The 15,931-nt window shown below is 56.8% G+C and overlaps 2 protein-coding genes across 4 annotated transcripts; one reads left to right on the plus strand and one right to left on the minus strand.

Annotated features, from left to right (window-relative positions):
• Positions 1-297: 297 nt before the first annotated feature.
• POLR1E (RNA polymerase I subunit E) lies at positions 298-8,814 on the minus strand. Its single transcript, XM_041407983.1, has 12 exons — positions 8,642-8,814; positions 8,452-8,555; positions 6,084-6,160; positions 5,052-5,137; positions 4,452-4,507; positions 4,014-4,158; positions 3,045-3,152; positions 2,659-2,755; positions 2,327-2,460; positions 1,562-1,643; positions 1,313-1,444; positions 298-642 (listed from the first exon to the last, which is right to left on the minus strand). The coding sequence occupies exons 1-12, from the start codon at positions 8,700-8,702 to the stop codon at positions 483-485; spliced, it is 1,242 nt and encodes a 413-aa protein (XP_041263917.1). The 5' UTR covers positions 8,703-8,814; the 3' UTR covers positions 298-482.
• A 94-nt stretch (positions 8,815-8,908) lies between these two features.
• On the plus strand, positions 8,909-15,621 carry ZBTB5 (zinc finger and BTB domain containing 5). 3 transcript variants are annotated; one of them, XR_005952936.1, is made up of 3 exons: positions 8,909-9,505; positions 10,900-13,036; positions 13,828-15,621. XR_005952936.1 is itself a non-coding variant. In XM_041407980.1 (2 exons), the coding sequence occupies exons 1-2, from the start codon at positions 9,417-9,419 to the stop codon at positions 12,926-12,928; spliced, it is 2,118 nt and encodes a 705-aa protein (XP_041263914.1). In that variant the 5' UTR covers positions 8,909-9,416; the 3' UTR covers positions 12,929-15,138. The 3 variants fall into 3 exon arrangements, 2 of the variants coding, with proteins under 2 accessions (XP_041263914.1, XP_041263916.1); XM_041407980.1 differs by having other exon boundaries at positions 10,900-15,138; XM_041407982.1 differs by having other exon boundaries at positions 8,916-9,048; positions 10,900-15,138.
• The last annotated feature ends 310 nt before the right edge of the window (positions 15,622-15,931 follow it).

Raw genomic sequence — 15,931 nt, forward strand, 5'->3', positions numbered from 1 at the left:
GAAGCCTCAGCTCATTGCTCTCCATGAGGGTGTTGTTACCAGCTCCAAATCACACAACTCTCCCTCCCCCAGGAAAATAGCCAGGATAGCAGAAGTGACAAAAACTGTGAACATTACAGTTTTTGAAGACAGGATTACACTGACACTTCACAGAAATAAAAAGGTGTTATGTAAGTCACACTCTTTGTCTCCCTGCTTCTGACCTTGAACCTGGGAGGGGCCATGACCAGAATCTGCCACCTCAAACTGTTCCCTTGTGCTCCAGCACACCTCCATTCCACATCCAGACAAACTAGGAAAAAAAAGGTTTTATTACAGCTTTTTCTATATAAATAGAAAAAAAGCAGCATTTTAGTGAGGTGAAACCCTCAGCCTGGGTTTCAGCTGGGTGAGGGCTGCTGCTGGACCCAAACTGAGCAGATGAAGGCATCCCCATGACATTGTGAGGGAGGGGCCGTGTCCCCCCACACCTCCAGGGCCTCTCAGTTCATTTTCTTGCGCTTGCGCTGCCCCTGTGGTGCCTTCTGCGTGGGCAGGGGCAGGGACAGAGTGCCCAGCTTGTGGTTCTGGTCGTTCTCCAGCCCTGGCACCCCCTTGGCCTTGGACACCCTGAGCCGCAGGGCCTTGGCGATGTCCAGGATCCTGGGAAACAGGAGAGATGGCATCAGGGGGGCTGAGCCCCTGTGCCTGACCCCACAGGGGCCCACAGCCCCGGGAGGGCCCAGAGGGGTCTCTGTGCACAGGGGTGCCCTGGAGGCAGCAGCTGCAGCCCTCCTGGGGACAGGGCACTGCTGCATTCCAGCGGTCCCAGCCTGCTCCGTGCTTTCCCCACAGCACATCCCAAAGCTGGGCATCAACTGCCACAGCCAGCCTGGACTCCTGGAAAAGCTTAGCCCCAGAAAGAAAAAGGGAAAATGGATGGAAACCAACAGCAGACTGCTTTTAAACCCACTAACTCCACCACTTCTGATCAAAGAATGTAACGGGCAAAGTAAGTGGTGGCATCAAAACCAATGAGGAAGCTTGAAAACCAAGAAGTGACCAAAGGTTTTGGTAAGATCCAGTAAAAACTAAAGTTTTGGCCAGAAAGCCTGATCCAATGAACTCTGCAGGGCCAAGGACAGGAGCACAGCTGGAGCACAGCTGCAGCTGCCAGGTGATTCCTGGGAAATGCAGGTCCCGCACCCACAGACAACTGCCTCTCCTTGCCTGGGAAATCAAAGCCCTCCCCAGGCCCAGAGACAGTCCTGAGCCCCCCCAGGGTCTTTGGGTAGGAGGATCCTGGCAGGTGTGAAGGAACAGGATGACTCACCTGCTCTCTGAGAGCTTCATGTCGTTCTGCAGGACGGTGAGATCCGTCTGGAAGTTGTTAATGTGCAAAGCCAGGGCAATGACATAGGCGGTGATTTTAGCCTTCATGGATGCAGAGATCAAATTCTGGATGCTGTGTGGCAAGAGGGAGAACTCGTGAGGTGTGCAGCCTCCTGATGCTGTGTGTGTGGCCCCTCAAGCTGGGCTCTGCCAGGCCTGTGCCTCAGGAGCACCACACACCATCCCTCACCTGCCGTTGTTGTAGGTCAGCGAGGTGAAATTCCTCATGAGTTTCTTGCTGATGATGTGAGGGCACTCAGGACCCATTGGATCTAGGGCAGAAAGGGGCTTTGCAGTGGAATGAGAACACACACGCTACCTTGCACTGCCCACCCACCACAGCAGCACGTGTATCACCCTGACACTCAGCATGGGACATCAGAATACCCACGGGGACCACTCAGCCCAGCCCCGGGAATCCCACCACTTAGAACAAACCTAAAATGAACCTTGGTGCTTCCTTTCTAGGTCTCTTACTTTTGCAGGCCTGAGAGAATCCCAACAGCTTTTATTTCCCCAGTAAAAGCAGTCTCCCAGTTCCATACTGTGCAATCTAAAATGCACACACACCTATGCATGTGTTCTTTTTGCCACAAAACGCTGTTAAAGCTGAGACCACGCTCACCAGTCCCTACCACCACCAAGGTTAGTCATTCCCACATTCTCCTTGGACAAGTCCCATGGGTGACTGCTGTGTCTCAGCAATGCAGGAAGATATTTAAAGCCAGGCTTGCCACTTCCTCCTCCCTCAGCTCTGCCAAGGACTGACAAAGACACACGAGTTCTGAGGAGGATGGCAAGTCTGGGAATTCTCAACCAAAATGTTTTGTGTGGTGCTGTTTCCTGAGCAGGACCCTGAGCAAGGCAGAGGTAGGACCCACACACTCAGCTGGCGATCAAAGGATGATGAAGACTTTCCCAAAAGCATGTGTTTATGAGCTGAAAACTCTCTTACGCTTCTTCTTGATCACTTTCTGCTGACTGAACTTGATGAGGGTGTCCAGGAACCAGAGGCATCGGGCTTTGTGGTCCCTGCTCTTCTCATCAGCGGGCAGGAACTTCAGCTCCTCCAGAACGAAGGAGCAGAGGCTGCAGGAGGGAGAGGGGGAGCTCAGCTGCCCACAGGGCCCCTTGCTGCTGCGCACACCGGCGTCCCCCACGCGCCCCGAGGCAGGGGCTGCTCTGCCACGCCTGGATGCCATGTCCTCCCTGTGCCCTGAGCTGTGGCACTGGCAGCAGCAGCCCCAGTGCCCCTCAGGCAGGACGTGGCCCCTGGCAGGGCCTTACCTTCTCTCCTCTGCTCTCTTGGCCATCTCCTCCGCGGTGGCGCTGGCCAGGGCGGCTGCTGGCACGCGCAGCGCCTCGTACTCGGCAGGAGACAGCACTGGCAGGATGGTAAGGAAAAGAACCTGGCCTCGCCCTTCCAGGCAGGGCAGTTCTGCCCACACTCACCTGACAAGTGGGCAGGGACCTGTCCAGGAACCAGGGCCTCTCACAGGCTGTGGCACAAGCACAGCATCCTGCTCTCCAAAGCAAAGGGGCAGGACACAGCACCTGCAGGCCCCAAAAGCCAGGGCAGCCCCAACACCTCGCTCCCAGCTCTTGGCCTGTGAGCAGCAGAGGCTCAGCTTGCCCCCAGCAGCCCAGGTGGCTGCATGGCACAGAAAAGATACAGTCCTCAAACCTGTAGACGTGCTCGGGCCGGTCGGCGTCCTCGTGGCACGGCGGGAGGAAGGCAGAGATGTTCTGCACATCATCCTGGGCCATGTCCTGCATCAGAGCTTGGGAGGGAAGCGGGACAGGAGCGTTTGGATCATGATAGCCAAAGTGCAGAGAACAGCAGCACAACCCAAATCCTTTAGAAGCAAGTTTACTCAAATGGGTCGACACTACTTTAGTCACGATTGTAGTTTTAAACTTTTAAAACTTCCATCAAGAACCTTCTGGTTCTGGTCATAGAAATTTAGAAAGACCAGTCCAGACTAGAGAAACACAGCTAGGAAAGAAGGGCACCTAGCACAGTTTTGGCACCTGTGTTGCAGTGGAAACCCACTTGGCACAAAGCAGCTCTGAGAGCACAGTCCATATCCACCTTGGAACAGAAGGGGTGAAAGGTGGTGGGATCTGCAGTCCACAGACATCTCTCCTGTTCGTGCCAGTGGCACTCCCAGGATCCCAGAAGTGCTCTGGAGAGGTCTTGTCTGCCCTCCCTCCCAGATGTCCATAGTCAGGGCAGCCCCAGCTCTCTCCTACCAGCTTGGAAGCCCCCAGGGATGGTGACACCACACTGTGCTGTGTCCCAAGGCTGCACCGCTCTCTGAGGTAAGGAGGAGCCTTTTCAACAGCCATGCCACAGAGCTCAGACCAGCTAAGCACAATGCCTTTATGCCAGTGAAGCCATACCCCACAGGAGCATCCAAAGCAGGCAGGATGGACACTGATGTCACAGGGACCTTCCCTCATTCTGGCCCAGCAGGACCAGAAGCAGCAGCTCCTCTACACGTACCCATCTCAGCTGTTGAACCAGCTACCTCCTCATCACTTAAAGAAAACCCCTCTTCTTCCTGCCACACCTGGCATGGACAGACAGCAAAAGGCACTTCAGGTTGTCCTGATGACAGCCCGAGGCAGAATCCTCTCACCTGTCACTCCCTTGGCATCTATGACGTTGGCAGCTGCTTTTGTCACAGCCGTGCTGACGATGTCGCTGCCCACGGCGTTCATGCGGCGAGAGCTCAGAGCTCGCTTCTGCTTGCTGGTTCCGAAGGCCTCAATGCACAGATCCATCTGCACAAGGCACAACACGCCCTGGAACACCCCGTGCACCCAGGGGGACACAAACCCCGCTGCTCCTTCCACAGACACGGCCTCTAACAGAGCTGACAACTCCCCGCCAGCCAAAACCCGCAGCACGCGCTGGTCTGCCAGGGCAGGAGGTCACTGGGGTGGGGACCAGCCTGAAACAACCAGGAAAACCAGGGGAACACTCCTGAGCCAGGCAATGCCTGTGCTGCCTCCTGGTTTACCCTGCAGGACAGCAGCCTCCCTGCCAGCTGGACAGTCACAGCTTTCCACTTTACCTTCTCCCTGTAGGATTTCTTCTGGTACTCCTTTGTGTCGTCAGGCATCACGTTATCTGCAAAACAACAACAGTTACTGTGCCTGGACAGGAATTCCTGTAGTCCTGCGACTGACAGGCTTGGCACAGGATCTCCTCCATGTGACCTGGGTAATTACAGGACACACCAAATATGAGAACCTGGGAAAAAAAGGCTTTTTCGGCTTTTTCTACAAAGCCCACATGGACCGACCCATGCCCTGCTGCACAGGGTAAAAATCAGCTACCAAAAGATGTGATCTTTTGGGTTCTTATCCTGGGGTCAATGAAAAAAAACCAGTCCTGCTGGATAAAACCTGTTTTGGGGCTGTTTTTGTTATTTTGGTTATTCAGGGGTCCAATTCCTGATGAGTCTCAGGCCTCCCTCAGCAGAACACACCCAGACAAGGCTGCACTGGAGCAGTGACACTCTGTGAGTGACTCCCACCCTCCACACCCAGCCTGTGCTCCCCTCTCCTGGCATGCACAAGTGAAGGAATTGTCCTTGCTGCCTGCCAAGGGAACAAGGCAGCAGGGACAAGGACAGAGCCACCCAGCAGCTGTGACTCCCAGCACCTCCCACCTGAGAGCAGGGGCTGCATGTTGAATATTTCAGCATTGTAGACCTCCATCTGCCCAGAGCTCTTGTCTAGCACTCCAACAAAGTACCTGGGGAGAATGGGGGCAGTTGATTAGTGAGAGGCAGAGCAGTGGAAATTATTTGAATTACATGGTTTTCTCACACCCCAGCAGCTCTCCCACCCTGCACATACAGCACTGTGATTAACCAGGTTACCTCCAAGGCATGTGTACATATAGAAACAGAAAGACTTGATACTCTAAGTAAATGCACAAGTCTTGAATCCACTGAATTAGGTAATGTGTGGGTGCCAGAGTTCTGCTGTTTTCTTTTCTCTTTTTTTTTTGCTGTGCCAGGACGTGATGGCCATGGCTTCAACAACACCAAATTTCCAAACTTCTTCCCAGAGCCCTGGATCTCCAGAGGTGCAGGCAAGCAGCACTTCAGCCCCCAGAACCACCTCTTCACAGTGTTCAGAGGCAGCAGCACTTAAATCTGCCTGCAAACAATACTGAATTAAGACCTGCACCACACACATTTGTTAAACTGCATTTATCCCTCCAAACCCGAGCAGAAACACAGCCCTGGTGCTCTTTTTTCAGCTGCAGCATCTCACAGTGGACACTGCCCCAGGTGAGGCTCCATCCCTGCTGGGGGCACTGCTCAGCCAGGACAGAGGCTGCTGTGGCCGTGCTCTGACAGGCTCTGCAGAGGGAAGCCAGGCCCTGGTGCAGAACTGCAGAGCACCTCAGCTGCAAGGGCCCCAGACAATGACCCTGCAGCACTGCCCAGCTGCTGGTAAAGGCAGCTCCTCCATCCTAGCTTCTTGGAAACAGAGCTCCATCCTGCTGCACCACTCCATACCCTCACCCCAGAGGTCACAAAATGTTTTCAGCCTGGCCAGATTTACACACCACAGCTTCCACTGGGTGTGCAGGAAGAGCCAGAGCCCCGTGCCCAGGGAGGAGCCCTGAGGCAGGCAAGGGAAGGGAGCAGGAGCTCTGAGTGTGGCAGCCCTGTGCTCCTGCTCTGTACCTGCACAGGGAGTTGCACTTCGTGGCCTGGCTGCCAAAGTTGTGTCCCACGTAGCAGAGCCGCTCCGTCTCCGAGACCTGGGGAAGCAGAGAAACCCTTGGAAAGGCTGGGGGAGAGCAGAGAAACCCTTGGAGAGGCTGGGGGAGAGCAGAGAAATCCCTGGAAGGGCTGAGGGAAAGAACAGAAACCCTTGGAAATGCTGAGGGAAAGCAGAGAAACCCTTGGAAAGGCTGGGGGAGAGCAGAGAAACCCTTGGAGAGGCTGAGGGAAAGCAGAGAAATCCCTGGAAAGGGCTGAGGGAAAGCAGGAGAGCTCCTTGGAAAGGCTGAGGGAAAGCAGGAGAAATCCCTGGAAAGGCTGAGGGAAAGCAGGATAAATCACTGGAATGCTGAGGGAAAGCAGAGAAACCCTTGGAGAGGCTGAGGGAAAGCAGAGAAACCCCTGGAAAGTGCTGAGGGAAAGCAGAGAAACCCTTGGAAAGGGCTGAGGGAAAGCAGAGAAATCCCTGGAAAGGCCAAGGGAATGCAGGAGAAATTCCTGGAAAGGCTGAGGGAAAGCAGAGAAACCCCTGGAAAGGCTGAGGGAAAGCAGAGAAACCCCTGGAAAGCCTGAGGGAATGCAGAGAAACCCTTGGAAGGGCTGAGAGAAAGCAGAGAAACCCTTGGAAAGGCTGAGGGAGAGCAGAGAAATCCCTGGAATGCTGAGGGAAACAATAGAAACCCCTGGAAAGGCTGAGGGAAAGCAGAGAAATCCCTGGAAAGACTGAGGGAAAGCAGAGAAACCCCTGGAAAGGGCTGAAGGAAAGCAGAGAAACCCCTGGAATGCTGAGGGAGCCCAGTGCCAGTGCTCTGCCCTGGCAGAGGGGACCAGCACAGCAGCCCTGCCCAGCCCCAGTGCTGCAGTTTAAATTTGGATTCCAGGGGTTCATTTCAGCTCCAGCACTGGAAGTGCCTGCAGTTCTGCAGCTGCAAAGGCAGCCTAGCAGGGGTGCCCCAGCCACCTGCAGGTATCCTCATGGCAACGTGTTGGCTTCTCTGCTCTGCAGAAGGGTTGCTGCAGAGCATTTCCCCTAGGGATGTGGCTGGAAGGCCCTGTGCTCTTTGGGAGGAGTGGATGTAAAGGTCAAGAGCAGCTCCCTCTGATGGGGGGCTCAGCTCCCCCTCACAGAGACCCCCTGGGATGCACAAAGACACCTGAGGAGCAGGTTTCCCAGCGAGGGCAAAGCACACTGACAGCAGCTCCATCCACAGGCACACGAACCTTCGGTTAAAACATGCTTATTTTGAATAAAATACCTGCTTTTAATGCTCTGTGCACTAAAACACAAGGCACGGAGCTCCACTATCAAGCTGAGAACTCCTGTCACCATGATATTTAATGAAAAAGCCTTCTGCCAGGATTTTCCCCTCCTGAGGAGCTGAGGGCCTCAGGAGAGAAATGCAAACAGTAACTGTGCTGCTGTGGAGTGCAGCAGGTGCAGCTGGCATTGGTGCATGTTGGTTGTTTCTGATTAAAAGCCAGTCACAGATGCAGCTGCATGAGACTGAGAGTCACAAGATTCTGTAATTCTATTCTATTCCTGTTCTTTCAAGCCCTCTGATGAGCTTTTCTCTCTGCTCTTTTAGTACAGTTGTAATGCAGTATTTTAATGTATATCCTAAGATAATAAATCAGCCTTCTGAGAGAATGGAGTCAGGCCTCGTGTCTCCACACATGGGGAGCTCCCAGCAAACTCCCCAACACCACACCAGACTTTTCTGCAGCTCAGGGAGTTATTCCAGACAAGAGTTAACACACAGACCATTGCTCCATTTGCCCTTGCTTTTCCACTTCTTACACAATTTTCTCGCTGACTTATTTTATGGCTGCTGCTGAGCTCCACTCTCAGTTTTGCTGTCCCTGAAGCCAGCCTTCTGCAGCTTTCCCAAACCCCTCTGATTTTATGGATCCCCATGGTTCAGTTCATCCCTGGTTCTGCCAGCTCCCCCCTGCAGTGTCCCTCAGGAATGGCAGTGACAGGGACACCCTGGAACACAGGGACACCCTGGAACACATCCCTGTGCAACATGCTGGGCTGAACCCTGACTGTTTGACACAAACCTGCTGCAAAGCCCAGCAGAGATTTCACAATCCCAGAGCGGTCTGGGTCACAAGAGCCCTCAGAGCCCCTCCAGTGCCACCGCAGCCACGGCAGGGACACTTTTCCTGTCCCCCAGTGTCCAGCCTGGCCTGGGGCACTGCCAGAGATCCAGGGGCTCTGGGCAGTGCCAGGGCGGAGTTCCCCGCTCCAGCGGGGTAATTAATAACCTGGGTAATTAACAACGCTCGCAGCCCGTTACAGCCGGTACCCGCTGTCCCGGAGCCTCACCACGATCCGGCGGTGCCTCTTGCGGGGGTGCGCCGAGTCCCGGTTCCGGTACACCGTGAAGCGCAGCGCCTCGGGCCGCTCCAGCCGCCCGTTGGCGAACCGCACTGCGGGAGAGGAAGCCCGTGAGAGGCGGGCCCGGCCGCCATCCCCGAGCGGCCCGGGACCCGCCCCGCGGCCCGGCCCCGCTCACCGAGCGCCGCCGGCCGCTCGCCCTCGGGGTCCCCGCGGTAGCGCCAGGTGGCGGTGGCCATGGCGGGGGCTGAACGAGGCGCTGCCTGGGGATGGCGGCGCGGATGGCGATGGCGGCGCCGCTCCTCCGCCTCTTCCGCCGCTGCCTCCCCGTCGTGGCAATAAGCTCAGCCCCGATTGGGCCCGGTGAGACCTCCGCCGCGGCGTAGAAGTAACGAGGCCGCCGGTTGGCTGTCAGCAGGGCCCGCGCCGCCAGCGGCCGGAAGTGACGCGCTGTGTCGGCGCGGCGGGGCGGGGCCGGAGCGGCGGGAGCGGGGCCGGGGCCGAGCCCAGTCCCAGGCCTAGGCCCGATCCCAGGCCCGAGCCCAGGGCCGAGCCTCCGCGGCCCTTCCCGCACGGACACCGCAGGTGAGCGGGGCGGGGGGCGGCGGCGAGGCGGAGACCGGTGGTCACAGCGTCGGGTGTCCCCGTTATGTCCCGTGTGCGGCCCTCTGGGGAGGGGCACGCATCTTGGCTGTTCCAGGTGACGCGAGAAGGAAAGAACGGGGAAAACGAGGCAGTGTGTGGGAAGAGCGCCTTCCGGCAGGAGACCCGCGGCGACCGGCGGCACTTACCGCTCCGCACTTCTCAAAGGCTTGGCGTGACTCAGTTTCCCCGCGCTGAGTACCCCGGGGGCAACTGTGAGTGAGCTCCCTGTTGTGCCTCCATCCAAGGACACTCGGGGGGATTCCTGGGATGTCCCGGGCACGGCGAGGAGCTGCCCGGCAGAGACAGGGATGGCAGGAAGGAAAAAGCAGCAAACGCCGTCCCTGTTTGAGGATGGACTTTCTCAATCGGCCGGGTTCCACTTGATCCCTCCTCAAAAGTACGGTTCTGGCCACGTGACCTTTTCTTTTTTTGGGCTGGTTTGTGGTCCTGTGCCCTTTGGTGTTGTCTTGTCGCTGCTGGAAGATACACGTGAGCGCAGGGAGTTCTGTGTGTGTGCCCGTGCGCAGCCTTCCTGCCCTCCAGATCCCACGCCCTGCTGTTGAACCCTGAGGAGAAGTCAGGGCGCGGCCGAGGGTCGCCCACGCAGCGCTGACTGGCTCCACTGAGGCAGGAGTGGTGCTGTGTTAGTGAGAATCAGAGAAGGAACCAGCCTGCCTGCTTGTCTCGCTGAGCAGCGCCTTGCCTTGCCTTGCCAGCAGCCCGTGGAGGGTTGCCACCTCTGTGAGCAGCATGTTGTTGCTGTAATCAGACTTTCTTACGAGCCAGGACTGGGTGTTTTGCTCAGGGGTGTGAAGGTGCCCCACGCTGCCCAGCTCCAGCACGGCTGCGTGGTGCTGAGCTCAGCTCTGTGGCAGAACCTGGCCTTTCACTGCTCTTCCTTGTCCTCCAGACTGCTGCCTCTGGTCCTGTGCCCATCTGGTGCTGGTGCACTCAGCCCAGTTTCTGTTTGTCTGTCGGCTGCCACCTTTTCTCCTCACTGCCACGTTCACTGCAGCACTTTGGGTTGGGAGGGCACCTTTTCTTGCCCCACCCCTGCCACAGCAGGGACACCTTCCCCTGCCCCAGGTGCTCCAGCCCCAGTGCCCAGCCTGGCCTTGGGCACTGCCAGGGATCCAGGGGCAGCCCCAGCTGTGCCAGGGCCTGCCCACCCTGCCAGGGAGCAATCCCATCCTCTGCTGCTGTCTGTTGGTGATTCCTCTCCGTGTGTGGAGACACGAGGCTTGACTCCATTTCAGAAGGCTGATTTATTATGTTAGATATTATATTGAAATACTACATTAAACTATACTAAAAGAACAGAGAGATCAGAGGGCTACAACAAGAAAGAACAGAATAACAAAAATCCTGTGACTGCTCACAGCCTTGGCACAGGTGGCTGTGATTGGTCATCAATGGAAAACAATCCACATGGACCAGTCATGGATGCACCTGTTGCATTCCACAGCAGCAGATAGTAATTGTTTACATTTCTCTCCTGAGGCTCCTCAGCTTCTCAGGAGAGGAAAAATCCCAGCAAAGGATTTTTCATAATATCATGGCTACAGCTGTCTTTCAATTTGAGCTCACTCCCTTTTCTCCTTGGCTGCAGACTCCTAAACAGACTTGTCCCACCTTCAGTGTAGCCCCCTCAGAGCTGGCAGGGCACGGTGAGGTGCCCCTGCAGCCCTCCCTCCTGCGGGCTGGCCAGCCCCAGTTCCCTGGCGCCGTGCTCGCTGCGCAGCTGCTCTGCTCCTCCTGGTGGCCCACGCAGCGCTCCTTTGTGTTTTGCAGGACCATGGATTTCCCAGGGCACTTTGAGCAGGTCTTCCAGCAGCTCAACTACCAGCGGCTGCACGGGCAGCTGTGCGACTGCGTCATCGTGGTGGGCAACCGGCACTTCAAGGCGCACCGCTCGGTGCTGGCCGCCTGCAGCACGCACTTCCGCGCGCTCTTCACCGTGGCCGAGGGCGACCAGACCATGAACATGATCCAGCTGGACAGCGAGGTGGTGACGGCCGAGGCCTTCGCCGCGCTCGTCGACATGATGTACACCTCCACGCTGATGCTGGGCGAGAGCAACGTGATGGACGTGCTGCTGGCCGCCTCCCACCTGCACCTCAACTCGGTGGTGAAGGCCTGCAAGCACTACCTGACCACGCGGACGCTGCCGCTGTCGCCGCCCAGCGAGCGCGCGCAGGAGCAGAGCGCGCGGCTGCAGCGCTCCTTCATGCTGCAGCAGCTGGGGCTCAGCATCGTCAGCTCGGCGCTGGGCTCCTCGCAGGGCGCCGAGGAGCCGCCCGGCGCCGTGGGCGCGGCGCTGCGCGGCGGGCTGGAGCAGCGCGCCGCCTTCCCCATGCGCCGCCTGCACAAGCGCAAGCAGTCCTCCGAGGAGCGCGCCCGCCAGCGCGTCCGGCCCGCCATGGACGAGCCCGTGGGCGACGTGGCCGCCGAGAGCGGGCAGCCCGTGGTGCACTCCAGGGAGGATTTCTTCTCTCCCGACTCGCTGAAGATGGTGGACAACCCCAAGGCCGACGCGGTTGCCGACAACCAGGAGGACAACACGATCATGTTCGACCAGTCTTTCGGGGCTCAGGAGGATGCTCAAGTGCCCAGCCAGTCAGACAATGGCGGGGGGAACATCTCCCAGATGTCCATGGCGTCCCAGGCCACGCAGGTGGAAACCAGCTTCGACCAGGAGGCCGCTGCTGAGAAGAGCAACTTCCCGTGTGAGAATCCGGAGGTCAGCCTCGGTGAGAAGGAGCACATGAGGGTGGTGGTGAAGTCTGAGCCGCTGAGCTCCCCGGAGCCTCAGGATGAGGTGAGCGATGTCACCTCCCAGGCGGAGGGCAGCGAGTCGGTGGAGGTGGAAGGAGGAGTGGTGAGTGCAGAGAAGATAGAGCTGAGTCCCGAGAGCAGCGACCGCAGCTTCTCGGACCCTCAGTCCAGCACCGACAGGGTGGGAGACATCCACATCATGGACGTGTCCAACAACCTGGAGCACAAGTCTTCCTTCAGCATTTCAAATTTTTTGAACAAAAGCAGGGGAGGTGGCTTTGGCACCAGCCAAAACAACGACGACAACATTCCCAACACCACCAGTGACTGCAGGATGGACAGCGACGCCCCTTACCTGATGAGCCCGGAGGCGGGGCCCGCCGGTGGCCACTCCTCTGCCGCCGTCTCGCACGTGGAGAACCCGTTCAGCGAGCCCGCGGACTCCCACTTTGTGAGGCCCATGCAGGATGTGATGGGCCTGCCCTGCGTGCAGACCTCCGGCTACCGAGCGGCGGAGCAGTTCGGCATGGATTTCCCCCGCTCAGGCCTGGGCTTGCACTCGCTGTCTCGGGCCATGATGGGCTCCGTGAGGGGCGGGGCTGGCGGCTTTCCTGGCTACCGCCGCATCGCCCCCAAAATGCCCGTGGTGACCTCTGTGCGGGGCTCGCAGCTGCAGGAGAGCTCCTCGGGCTCGCAGCTGATGATGAACGGGAGCGCGTCCTTCGAGGCCGGGCACCTGTCGCAGCCGGGCCCGCCGCAGCTGACGCGCGCCTCGGCCGACGTGCTGTCCAAGTGCAAGAAGGCTCTGTCGGAGCACAACGTGCTGGTGGTGGAGGGCGCGCGCAAGTACGCCTGCAAGATCTGCTGCAAGACCTTCCTGACGCTGACGGACTGCAAGAAGCACATCCGCGTGCACACGGGGGAGAAGCCCTACGCCTGCCTCAAGTGCGGCAAGCGCTTCAGCCAGTCCAGCCACCTCTACAAACACTCTAAGACCACCTGCCTCAGGTGGCAGAGCAGCAACCTGCCCAGCAGCTTGCTGTGAGCTGCCGGCCCGGCGCGGAGGAGCCCCGCCGCCGGCGGGGACGGGCGGGCGCACACCGGCGTGCCGCGGTGCCAAACACAGTCTTGGCTCTGCCATTGGGGATATCCGGTACCTACCTCGCGGGTGTCGCCGCCGGAGCCGCGCGGCGGGATGGGGATGAGGCCCCACTGTGGGGATGAGACCCCACTGTGGGAATGAGACCCCATTGTGGGGATAAGGCCCCATGGGTGGGGATTAGACCCCACAGGTGGGGATGAGACCCCACTGTGGGGATGAGACCCCATGGGTGGGGATGAGACCCCACAGATGGGGATGAGACTCCACGGGTGGGGATGAGACTCCACGGATGGGGATGAGGCCCTACGGGTGGGGATGAGGCCCCATGGGTGGGGATGAGGCCCCATGGGTGGGGATGAGGCCCCATGGCGGGATGGGGATGAGGCCCCACGGGTGGGGATGAGGCCCCACGGGTGGGGATTAGACCCCACAGGTGGGGATGAGACCCCACTGTGGGGATGAGACCCCATGGATGGGGATGAGACCCCACGGGTGGGGATGAGACCCCACGGGTGGGGATGAGACCCCATGGATGGGGATGAGGCCCCACTGTGGGGATGAGGCCCCACTGTGGGGATGAGACCCCATGGATGGGGATGAGGCCCCACGGATGGGGATAAGACCCCACTGTGGGGATGAGACCCCACGGGTGGGGATAGACCCCAGGGCGGGATGGGGATGAGACCCCACTGTGGGGGCGGGGATGTGACCCCACGGCGAAGAGCCCCTTTGCAGGGCAGAGGGGTGACAGCACGGGGGTCTCCTGAAATCGCACGGTTTGAGAACAGCGAACTGACGTGCGCGTTTTTTTTTTTTTTTTTTCTTTTTCCTTCTCTCTAAAGCATTTTGTAACAGTGAAAGCATTTAAATGATTACTGTAACATGAGTTGCTGCATTACGTGAGGATGGTGGTGCAGAGCCCTTACCTTTAAAAGAGAAAAACGGCTTAGGCTGCACCTGTCTGACATAATGCTTTAAAATATGCTAATTATGACAATAGTTCTAGGATTATGAATGTATGTTTGGCTGTTTTGTAGTAAAGGACACTGTGTAATCAAGGTGCTTAAATTAAATCCCAGACAAGTAACTTCTGGACTGCCAGGTGTACATATAACTTTAATACAGCAAGATCTGGATATTTGGCTGTTTTTTTTTTTCCTGTAGAAACGAGTATTAAGTGGTAAGTGAAGTACTGTCTGTTGTTTGTGCTATTCCTAGCAGTATTTTAACCAGTTTGTATCTCCTATGTTACGATTCTATATACACAGAAGTTTGAGCAGAGCTTGTCTTTGTCTGTCGTTTTGAAGGAGAGGGAGTCTGTGCTGGCTTTTTTGGCCACGGAAGGCAAGCAGCATCTGGCTGCTGCCAGATGCCCACAGTGCATCTGGTCCCCGTTATGGCGTGAGCATGTTGTCTTTTCCTCTTTATCTCCAGGCTTTAATTTCCTGCCCGGCGCGCTGGGCGACTTCCCTTGGCAGCTGTGCATCTGTCCTTGGGGCGCGTGGCTCCCAGGTCAGGAGCAATCCTGCTTTGCCATATTGCACAGAGTCACAGGCTGTGCTCAGCTGGAAGGGAGCCCTCGGCACCACTGTGTCCAGCTCCTGGCCTTGCCGGGGATACCCCAACAATCCCATCTTGTGCCTGACACTTCTTCACCTCAGGCAGCCTTGGGGTGCTGACCCCGTCCCTGGGGATCTTGTTCAGTGCCAGACCAGCCCTCTGGGTGAAAAGCCTTTCCTGGTAGCCAACCCAAACCTCCCCTGACTCACCTTCAGCCGTTTTCTCACGTCCTGTCACTGGTCATGAGCGTGAGGAGGTCTGCACCTGCCCCTCTGCTGCTCCTCAGGAGGATGACGAGGGGGATGAAGACCTCAGTGCCCTCTCCTCCAGGCCGAGCAAACCAAGTGCCCTCAGCTGCTCCTCGTAAAGCTTCCTCCCCGTTCCCCTCAGCACCCCACGGCCTCCTTTGGACAGGCTCTGCCAGCTGAATGTCTGCATGATGGTGCTGACACTGCCCCAGCACCTGGGGTGAGGCTGCCCCAGAGCAGAGCAGAGCAGGACCCCCTCCTCACCCTGCTGCTGACACCCCCAGGACACAACTGGCCCTCCTGGCTGCCAGGGCACGGCTGGCTCACATCCTGTAAAATGTCCTTGTCAAATCCACTGAAGCTAGTGTCATAAAAGTACTTTCCCCCTTACATTTAAAAAAAGCTAATGTGAAATTAATTTTAAAGAAATGGCACTGTACACACACACAGCAGAAAGTTGTCTTTTTTCCACAAAAGTTATGCAAAATGACTTTTTAATTTCCTCTTCTTTGGTGCCACAGTCACTTTACGCTGCCTGCAGTCTCCTTTCTTCCTTGTCAAAGGTGCACACGAACTGGGCTCAGCATTCTTGAGTTTTAAAAAAAACTTTCAGAGCATTTCTGCTGATGGAGACCCAGGGGCTGGGTCCAGGCTGCAGCGTGTCCTGCTCAGGTGAGACAGAGGACTCCCTGCACCTGTCAGCCTGTCTTGCACCTTGACCATCTGAGGAGTGCAGAAACACAGGAGATGGTTGGATTAATTCCTTTAAAGTGTTAATATTTTGTTATAGGGTTTACTTAATGATCATATATCTGGCTCTTGATTTTTTTTTTTTTTTAAGCATTAAAGTAACACTTTTTTAAAGCAGTGGGATATGCTGTGTTTTGTTTTAAATAATCTCAGTACTGGGGACTGACAGCATTGAGCTGCATAAAACACTCTCCCAAACATCAGTAAAATGCAGTATTTTGTACTTTAATATTTTCTTGTGTTGCTTTATTAAGTAACACTTTCATCTTTGTTGCATTTCTAGTGTTTTGCATTTCAAAAACAAGGCTTTTTTTCCTGTTGTGTTTCCTGTAGCACATCCACATTTTTGAATTGTTGCAATGTTTTGGAATAAAGCATCTCTCTGTGC

Source organism: Onychostruthus taczanowskii, unplaced genomic scaffold (genome assembly GCF_017590055.1).
Source record: "Onychostruthus taczanowskii isolate IOZ18803 unplaced genomic scaffold, ASM1759005v1 scaffold282, whole genome shotgun sequence".
NCBI classification, from domain to species: domain Eukaryota; kingdom Metazoa; phylum Chordata; class Aves; order Passeriformes; family Passeridae; genus Onychostruthus; species Onychostruthus taczanowskii.